At 31.3% G+C, this 10,760-nt stretch overlaps 1 protein-coding gene across 1 annotated transcript; it reads right to left on the reverse strand.

The window, feature by feature from the left end:
* Window positions 1-5,653: 5,653 nt before the first annotated feature.
* Window positions 5,654-10,275, reverse strand: LOC108320910 (auxin-responsive protein IAA8). The gene is made up of 7 exons (XM_017552511.2): window positions 10,097-10,275; window positions 8,175-8,598; window positions 7,913-8,085; window positions 7,562-7,788; window positions 7,281-7,422; window positions 6,338-6,399; window positions 5,654-6,007 (listed from the first exon to the last, which is right to left on the reverse strand). The coding sequence occupies exons 2-7, from the start codon at window positions 8,577-8,579 to the stop codon at window positions 5,970-5,972; spliced, it is 1,047 nt and encodes a 348-aa protein (XP_017408000.1). The 5' UTR covers window positions 8,580-8,598; window positions 10,097-10,275; the 3' UTR covers window positions 5,654-5,969.
* Window positions 10,276-10,760: the final 485 nt, after the last annotated feature.

The raw sequence follows: 10,760 nt of genomic DNA on the forward strand, positions 1-10,760 counted from the left end.
ACATATTGTATCAATGCACTCCCACACCCCATCACTCCCATGGAAATCAGATTTTTCTTGTTTTTTCTCCCCTCTAATTGTGCTATTGTGGTTGTTATTTGCTCTTAATGTGGTGGTGTGTCTCTGTGCTAGTGTGGTGTTGTTGTGGTTTGCTTGGTTGGGGGTGGCAAAACTTGGAGGTGGTGGTCAAAGGTGGTCCAGTGATGGTGTCAAACAGAAGGTTCCCAAGTATGAATACAGAGTTCAGTATCCTTAAACGGATATTGGTATCTGTAAAACACTTAAACGGATCTTGAAATCCATTGACGATATCGACATCTATTTAAGTGTTACAAATACCCCATATCTTTTGCCACCTTTTGCAATTCTCTTCTTTTTCATTTAACACAAAACAGAGGCACATAACATCACCCAACACACGCACAACACCTAGCACATAGACATCATATGAAGAGAGGAAGAGAGGAAGAGAGAAAGTAACCGTGTGTGGGTGGGGATTGATGTGCGCTTAAGTGAATAAGAAAGTAAATAATTAAAATTTTAATAAAAAGAGTAAAAATAAAAATGATACTTTTGAAATAAAAGAAAATTGGAAAGGCGTAAAAAGCATAATTTCATGGTGGAGGGAGTAACTCTTATTATAGAGATCTAAAAGTGTGCTTAGCGCAAGTGAGAATTGGATGGAGGAAGGGGACTTTTTTCTGCACTTTCAAAGTTTTTTCCTACACCTCCAAGTTTACAATTTTGCCATTCAATAAAAAATTGTATAAAATAAATAAATAAGTTAGATATTAGTAATTATTGGTTATTAAAATGTATTTAATATATCCTATTGAACCATGCACTCCCAAAGTGCATTTTCTTCGTTTTTATTTTCTCACCGAATTTCAAAATTTTAATTTAGGAAACTTTTTAGATTTTAAAATTTAATTTTGAAAGTAATCAGATTTCAAATTTTAATTTAAAAACTTATCGAATCTCAAATTTAATTAAAAAATTTATCAGATTTCAAAATTCATTTAAAAACTCAGTAGATTTTAAAATCATGTTAAAGAATTCATCAAATTTCAAAATCCAATAAGTACTACTACCAAAATTTGAAAATATATATATATATATATATATATATATATATATATATTAATTCATAAATGATTTATTATTAATACTATTAATGATATTATAATTGATATAATACTATTTATTATATTGTAAGTAATAGTATTATATTTGATTAACATATATTATATCATATTAAAATATAAAATTATATGAAAAGATATCTTATTATTAAGTTTTTTATTAAAATGGATTCAAATTTTTATTATTAAAATTTCAAAATCTTGTTGACATATTTGTTTAAATTTTGTTTTGAATAAAAAATTAATAAATATTTTAATTAGTTTAATATAATATTTGAATATAATTTAATATATGTATAAACAAAAAATAAAAATAAAAAATAAAAAACAAAAAAATTATAAAATCAATACCGGATTTTGAAATCTGAAAGAACTGTTTATCGAATTTTAAAATTCAAGAAAAAGGAATATTGAATGTTAAAATTTGGAAAAAGAAAGTAAAAGTGAGTGGTGAAAGGGTGGGATAATTATAGAAAGAGAAAAAAAATTACCTTTGTCAAAAGGCTAGTTTAGGTGTTAAGAAAAAGTTTGAAGGTGCAAGGAGAACTTTAAAAGTGCCGGGAAAAAAGAAGTATTTTTTTTTCTCAAACCTTTTTAAGGTGTTAGAGAAATCTTAAAAAAAAAAAATCTTCCAAGCATTACCAAAGGTGATCCACTGCATCAACTCCTATAAATGAAAAAAATGATGGTTTATCATATACAGGTAGGACCTTCTTCATAAGTTTTTCTAGAGAAATAAATAAATTTAATTTTTCTATAAGTTAGATTTTGTTATATAAACTAACTCATGCTTAAGTTAATTTTAATTAAAGAAGGGTTAATTTCAATTTTCTTTTTTATTTTCTCCCTCAAAAAGAGCTTATAGAAAAATGTCCTTAAATCAACACTAAGTTAGTTTAAAATAATGTTTAAAAAAATCAAATATTTGAATGAAACTAACAAGTAGTTTTTAAAAATAGTTGTTAAAATTGGGTTAAGTATGCTTAATTCATTTTTTAAAGGTTTAAATGCTTACTTCGTCTCCATGTTAAGAGGTGAATTTCTATTTAGTACCCGATTTTAAAGTTGTAAAAATTGTATAAATAAAGTCCCTTCCGTTAAATTAGCATAAACGGAGTTAAGTCTCTGCTGACCTGAATGCACTTTTTTTCTCTTTCCTCTACTATTACTGCCATATTTTTCTCTCTCTCTCTTTTTCTCTCCCCAATCAAGGTTTCTTTGATTCTCCTTCGTATCTTTATCACCCAAAGAGCCTTCCTGAAACATTCAACCCCAGCCATTAATTCAACCAATTCATCACAAATTTTCAATTCCAATACCCATGCCCATATTGCAATCCCTACTAAATCAAAATGCATACCCTCCATAAACTACACATTACTTTTGACTCAACCACTTCCATCATCAGCACCCAAAGTCCCTCAACACTACCCTTTTACTTCATGCCATGGTCAAGTCCAATCATCTCCTTTCTCACCATCTAATTACTATTGTTACGCTTCACTACCTGAGTCTTTTATCTTTGTCAGGGCGTTAGAACCTGAAAGAACAACTCCATCGGCGTGGAGATCATAGCTTCGTCATACTCAATGAAATTTCTCAACATTAAAACCCATCACCAGATCTCACAACAATAAATAACAAAATAGCTAAAACAAACCCTTAATCCCTTGATCAAAGTTAAAAGGGAGAAAGGGTTTCTCCTGGGTTGTCATGAGGGTGCGACTTGCTTGCCCTGCTGTGGAGATGATTCACGTTTTTTATGGTTGTGTGATTTTGGATCTGGATTGTTTGATGGTGCATCTAGTTCGCGCAGAAGATTGGGGGTGGTGCGTCTGGCATGAATAGCGGCGCAATTTAGGTTGGTGAAGGTTTCACAATGGAGGTTGTTGCGCGAGAATGATGGAGAAGGGGGTAGGTCGGTGGTGTCCTGGTTATGCGAAGCTATGGAGGTTTTTGGTGAAGAAGATGAGTGTGACGGCTTCGCAGTGGCTTCGCGATTGGGGTTTTTCTGATTGCAGGTCTGTGTTGATTGTGGTAAGGCGAAATAGGGTTTGATGACGGTGAAGATGATCAACGATGGTTCTAGGTTGCGGTGGTGGCTTCTGGTGGCCCACTTCCCACAACACACCTCTCTCAATACTCATCCTCTCCCTATTCCTCCTCCTCCACTTCTACATCCTCATCACCACCGCCTAGGACCACTTCTCCCTCGTCACCACCAAACTGCAAAAAGAGAAAAAGAAAAAAAATGACTGTTTATGAAAATTATGAAAATCATTAATATAGAAAGAGAAAAAACTGAACGTTGCAGAAAGAAAAGATAAGAGAGAAGAAAAAAAAGTCAGATTTTATAGCCACTCCAGCGAAGAGTTAACTCTGTTTAAGCCAATTTAACTGAGGAAACTTCATTTATACAATTTTTACAACTTTGGAACTAATAGATTCATTTTTAAAACTGGATACTAAAATTAAAAAAACTCACTTAACGTAGAGACCAAGTAAGCAATTAAACATTTTCCAAAATATATAAAAGTTTTGTAAAACATAAATTTCAATTTCGTATGAAAATTTACGGATTAAAAATATATTTAATTATTAAAAATTAATATGAACTAAATGATATATATATATATATATATATATATATATATATATATATATATATATATATATATATATATATATATATATATATATATATATATATATATATATATATATATATATATATATATATATATATAAGAGGATGTGAAAATATTCTATAAATTTTAATTAATTAATTAATATCTAATTAAAAAAAGTAAAAAAACAAAACTATTATTATCTTTAAGTTATTAAATTATAATTTAATTTATAAGTTTTTTTATATTTGAATTATAACATTAAAAATTTAATGTTTTAAATTAATTTTTTATTTTAATTTTTAATTTTAAAAAATAAACAGTCTGGTAGATTGATTATGTCGTATTGCCTCATCTTACCCATTGAGTAGACTAGTCAAGCTGTAAATACTAATACAACTTGCTAAATTGTAACTGAGATATCAGCCCTCCTAACTAGCCTACATCTCTTTTCTATTGCATAAAGTCTAGTTTTAACAATAAAATTCAAACGAGATAAACTAATATAAAACTAATATGTACATCCTTTTTCATGGGAATTAAAACTTTTTTTTTCTCAATGAAAAGGATTTCATATACACATGAAGTAATTTGTTGAATATTAATCAATTCATAAATCTTTCAAAATATGGATATTTATTTTTGAAAATTAGTATAAGTTTAAGTTCTATAGATGATAAAATTGAACATTAAATAAATATGAATTAAATAAGTATAAAAATCCATAAATTTATTGTTTTTAGATTTTGAAAGATTTACTGTGAAGTTTAATTTAGGTCTTTATTTATTTTTGAAGATGATATAATATATCTTATTGTGTAAGTTTAATTTAGGTCTCATTTTTTTTTTCAATAAATCTATCTTTAAAAGACCAATCACTAGTCATTCTAATGATCAACTCAAACAAGATACCATATCAATAAAGATTTCTTATAGACGATAATTCACAATGATTTAATAAAAACAATTTATAAAATATTACTATTAAAATACTCATAATTGATAATGCTTCAACTCCAAAAAAAAATATATCAATATAAAGAAAACTCACAATTAAAGAAAATTGTTAAAATTTCAAATCAATCTTAGTCTCACGTTGAAAAAAAAATTAAACACCACATAACAATGTATAAACTCATTACCTTAAATTTTTTTTATTAAAAGTAGTGTCAAATCTCTTATCTTAACAAAGTCTAATTTGTTATTGAAATTCTCTCATAAATCTCCTTTTAGAGACTCATCATTTATCAATTCGAAACACATTAACAAGCTAAAGAGAACCAACTAAACCTTTTAAGAAAACTTCTACCCAAAAACTTGCCCATAAAACAAGTTCTTTTGAAACACATCACTTAAAGCAAAATAGAAACTTGCCCATAAAACAAGTTCGTCTCACCACTAAGAGTAGGTCAATTCTGGTATACTCAATTATAATATTCCTTTAAAGTGTTCCTATGTTTGTCCCTCTATGGATACTGATACGGAAAGCGCTAACATTAATACTGAAATTTGTTAAAAAAACATAGATAATGATACTTTCATGACATTTTAACATCGTTTACGTGTCATTTTGTAATTAATCCAAAATTACTTCACAATCAATAATAATAATCATAAACACCAACATAGACCAATCACAGAATAACACATAATCATATAATGACACGTAAATAGTATTAAAATATTGTCAAAATATCATTATCCGAAAAACATATACCCACAAGTAAAAGTCACAAAATAAAATTCATTCAATTTCATAAGTTTTCTTTAACCAGAATAGGCTGAAGTGAAACTGGGGTGTCCCCAAGGAATCATTTGATTGAATGAGGTAGGCGTGAAAATATGCCCTTCAAGAGAAAGAAAAACTAAGGAATAGTAAAATCATAGAAAAACAACAATACGTTGAGATTATAACATACATTCAGCTTATCCAAACAAACGGTTCCTATAAAGATTACAGACTCCACAATTACTAATATTCAAGGTAGCTTAACAAGGTATTATATTGAAACAAATGTAACACAAACAAAAGACCAAGACACTATTCTGGGATTTTAATAATAGACAACATCTTTAATAGCAGTTAAACATCAAAACCCGGCATTCGGTCGTTTATACCATAGTTTTCTTTCCACACCTTTCTCATATCTAGCAACTTTCAGTAAAGTAGACAAAACGCAGTCAACATTTCCAATAACGACTAGCTCCTGCTCCTGGATTTTTCCATGGCCCTTGGAGCTGCAAAGAAAAGAAAAGCCACTTAAGAATGCTTGAACACAGAAGCTGGTTTTTTCATTGAGTTAACAACATACTGTAGGCAACCATGGTCGTCAATTGGATAATATAACTAATGTACTTTCAATCATGGGTTCCTTGTTTTATACATGTTTCATGCAAACTCAATCCAGCTTATCCTTGAATTAAACATATAAATTGGCACTGTCTGAAAATACAAAATCCAGTATTATAATCATTATCTACGACCGGCTATTAGCTCAGCTAGGTACCCTTTGATTTAAAACAGAAGCCCCGAGTCTATCAAAAGGAATTATCACCCAGAATACACACCTAAGCCAATGGCATCAGAACCCTTCATGATTTTAAGCCTTTTGCATGTGTCAATGAACATACTGCAAACAATAGAAAAATTGCAGTTAATCATAGGATTCAAGCTAGAGTGAAGTGAAACAACAACTAAATGATTTGATTCCATCATTCATCCAATTGACAAATTCTCTGTACAAATAAAACTAATTTGCTAGAATTGATACCAGTACGAATGTGAATATTAGCAAATTCCAATAGGAAGCATAACCGAGTGGCAATACCCGAAAATCCTAACCGTGACCAAGTTCTTAGTATGGAACCACGAAACACACATTAAGCTTCAAAGCTGTGTTCTGCACTGAATATAATGACCCCTGCCCTAAATTCTTACAAATTGAGGAACATTTAAAAATGGAACATGAGTCCCATAATAGAAAGAAAACAGTCATTTTAGAATGAAGTCAAACTTTTATAGGAAGAGGTTAAAATTTGATCCACTTTCAATGAAAATATTTTTACAGTTAGTGTCAATCAACTATAAATCACTCTAGATAATTAAGTTTAATGAAAACACCACAAAAGTTATCATTTGCAATTTAAGCAAAACATGAGAAAAAAAATGAACATATGAGATGTGTTATACAGTATCTTATGATTAGGAAGCAGAATCTATAAAACTAAAATTTTCAGGTGGAAAATTTCTAAACAATTGGAGTTGTTGGCAACATGATGCACATACCCCTGATTGAAGAATAATTCATCACTTCATAAATTTGCCAAAGCACCTAGCCCGATTATTATAGAAACAAGTATAGTTTATGAGTTGAAAACACAAAGATTGTTATAGCTCAGACAAGGTTCAGAAACTTACTCCCAGGGCATATCTCCCATAGTTATCAAAACAATACAACGAGAAGTTGAAAATGCAGAGATTGTTAGAGCCACAAAAGGTTCAGAAACTTACTCCCATGGTACATCTCCAACAAGCATCCAGTCACCATCTTTATCTTCATAAGTAAGTACATATTCCGAACCATGCAGGAGGTCCTTCAGCTTGCTCTCACTCAAGATTTCTCTTCCTGGCACTCCATGGGAACCACATTGACCTGGTATTATACACATGTCATAAATGATAAAGTCATACAAAAGATACCTTTGAGAATGAAAAAAAAACTTGCCAATAAAATATCACGAGAAAATAATTCGCTTAAACAAATCATGGCTGTAACGTCTCTAACATATCACCTAGAGTGAAACAGCTGAACATCTTCTCAAGGGCAGAAGACAGTTCCTGGTATGTTGTATAATTTCTTAGATCTACTTTCCTCAGATAGGGAGCACCATCCATGCTGACCTTCACAAAGAGTGCGGCTGGACATGGTTTTCCATCTATTTCATCATTGTTCTTTGAAGTGGTGGCCAATGAGTTCTTCCTAAATGACCTTATAGGAGGCCAACCAACAACTTGTGCCCTATCACAGATATGAACTAATTAGCAAAATTAGAAAAGTATGGAATACACCTTTTAAGGTCTTTCCTCCAACTTCAAGATCCTCCTGAAGAGTATAGATCATTGATCTAGCAAGTTTCCCTTACTTGGAAGCAGGTGCACTGCCACTGATAGAAGCTCCTGTATGGTTAAGACCAGTTCCATTTGCTGCAGCAGGACGTTCCTGTAAAACCTTGCTGGATACTTCTTTCACTATGGTTGGCAGAATCCCAGAAGGTTTAGGTGATAGCATCATGTTTATCCCTGCATTTCCAGGAAACTTCCCCAAACAACAGAGATTGTGAAGAATTAGACTCAGAAGTAGTATGAAACATTTATTTAACCTTTGTTAAAATGAACACTTTTCACCTCAGTGTCCATCGTGTCAGCAAAACCTCTTTTGTTGCCGGAGACCACAGTTTTCTGGGACAATGTGAAGATTCCATCCTTTGTAGGAAGCAAAGGGAACAGTGGTTTCTCGTCAAGTTTTGCTGAGGTCAATGGGAAAATATCTGGATCCCTTTCAGGTGACTGGGATCCAGGAAGGCCCAGCCTCAACTCAGTAGCCTTCAAATTCATGTTCTTTTTCTCACCAGACAAGTTCGGGACAGTAGAACTTTCCACCGAAGAGCAATCTGACAATCCCAGGTAATTGCGTTCTTTCAATCTAGCCTCATGTGGGGTGAAACACTCCATGGATGGTGAAGATGCAGACGCTACCATTGAGGCATTGTTCTGCCCTTCATCTTCAGTAACCAACAGAGGCGGAGACATCAGACTCCAAATTTACGAACTGTATTGAACAAAACCATCATAAACCACAATTCACTTGACAGACAGCCAGAAAGATATGCCATACAAAAATTACAATGAAAAAATGACGAAGAAAATTTGGTTTCAGCACTCCATCCAGTAAAAGCATTGTTATCATTGTGATCTAATCAAATGGTATACAATCTTAACGTTCACATTGCCATTTTGTAAAGATTTACTTATACTGTAGACGGCATATCACACCCTATCTGTAAAAATAAAGTTGATGAAACTCCAATAGACGCAAGTCAATAAATGAAATAAATTTCCCAAAAAATGTTATTGAAAGTGTCCTTATATTATTATATAGACAAACACAAACCACACCTGGCGTTAAACACAGTAGAATGCCAATTCCAGTAACTTTTACCTCACTAAATTTTATCAATTCAACCATTAAACCATGCGAAACTATTGTGATCATCATGTACATAAAATTTTATATGAATCGGACATTTGCAGATGCATAATCAAAATTGTATTATTTTACAGATATTGTAATAGCATATTACACAATAAAATAAAGTGAAATGATTAAGTATCCATTAAATTTTTAATTTATATAATTTTGTAGACTCGATCTAGTTGAAAAGAACGTTAAATCCAACATTAACAAAAACTACTTTGAATAAAAAAAGGTTATTGAAAGCATCCTTTTATCAAAATATTCTGAACAATACAAAAAAAAAAAAAAACCTTGAATGGGTTTTCTATAGTTCGCATGTAGAAAATGAAACACAAAGGCAAAAGAAAGTTATTTCAGTAACAAAAGGAAAACAATGGGAAAAAGCTACAACAGTCAACTAAAGAAATACCTTGACCCCCTTCTCACTCAGAAAAATAAAAACCTAACCTCTCACCCCCCATCATAACACATCCATTACAGAAGCTGCATCACGGGAAAAAGAAAAAGCCAATAAATTTTGCATATTTTCTTTAAAAAAAAAACCCACGAAAAAAAATCGAACAAAGCATATTGATAATCTGAGTATCATTTAATAGCGGCGAACTCTTCAATAAATGAACACCAAAAAAATGAAAAATTGTACTCTAAGACCGTAGTCAACCAATCATTTTCCACCCTTTTTTATTTTATTTTTGCTGAGACTTTTATTCATACATGCTGCAGTGCTCAAGCTTTTATCAGAGTTAAAAACACAAAAAAGGAGAAAAATGAAAATAAAAATATACAAAGAAAGAAAAAAAAAGTTTATCAGTTAAATCAGATCCACAGCCTCACCAAAACCTTCCAAAATAATTTCATTTTTCCCAAAAAAAAAAAACAAGCAATGAAACCCAGAGGCAGGCACGGAGTGCTGTGAAGGAACATTTGAGAAACTGAAAAAAAAAATATAGACATAAAGAAAACCAGAAAGGACACACATTCTATGAGAAAGAGGAAAGAAAGACATTAAGAATGGAAATTAAAAGAGAGAAAAGACAAATAGAATGGGAAAGTGAAGCAGAGAAAGACGCACCTTTGGAAATGGAGATTGGGAGAGTGAAGAAGAGAGATAGTTGGAGAGGAAGAGGAAGAGGGAGAGAGTGTGTTGAGAGTGAAACCTAAAGAAAGGAGAGACAGAGAAAGAAAAAAGCTCAAGGCCCTTCCATTAAGCACAAAGCAACAAAAGCTTTGGAGTGTGCATACTGCACACAACACACACAAATTAAATGAACCCATCTTTTATCATAAATATTAATTTTAAACTAAATAAATAAATATAAAGTAGACACCGCCGATAAAGCCAAACACCTGTTGTCGCTAATCCCTTATTTAATTAACCTAATAATCTTATTTATTCTTAATCCAAACTCCCCCCTCACCAATACCATAATTTCATCTTTTTATTAAATAATATTACATTTTTAATCTTTTTAATCCTAGATCATCATTAAAACATAGCATTCCTATAGCTGTATCTGAATCAAACATTTTTTTAATGTTTTCTACATTTGGTTACTCCTAAATTAGAAGTTTGACCCTTTGAAGGGAAAAAAACCTCAAAGCTTTTGACTTTAACCTCTCACCACAAGCTCCCCCAAGAGGCTAGTTTACATTATTAGACCTTAGTAAGATACATGCTTCACTCTAAATATTTTTGGTTTCATAAATATAACATAGTTTTACTTTCATCATTCATT

This window comes from Vigna angularis, chromosome 1 (genome assembly GCF_016808095.1).
Source record: "Vigna angularis cultivar LongXiaoDou No.4 chromosome 1, ASM1680809v1, whole genome shotgun sequence".
Taxonomy (NCBI): Eukaryota; Viridiplantae; Streptophyta; class Magnoliopsida; order Fabales; family Fabaceae; genus Vigna; species Vigna angularis.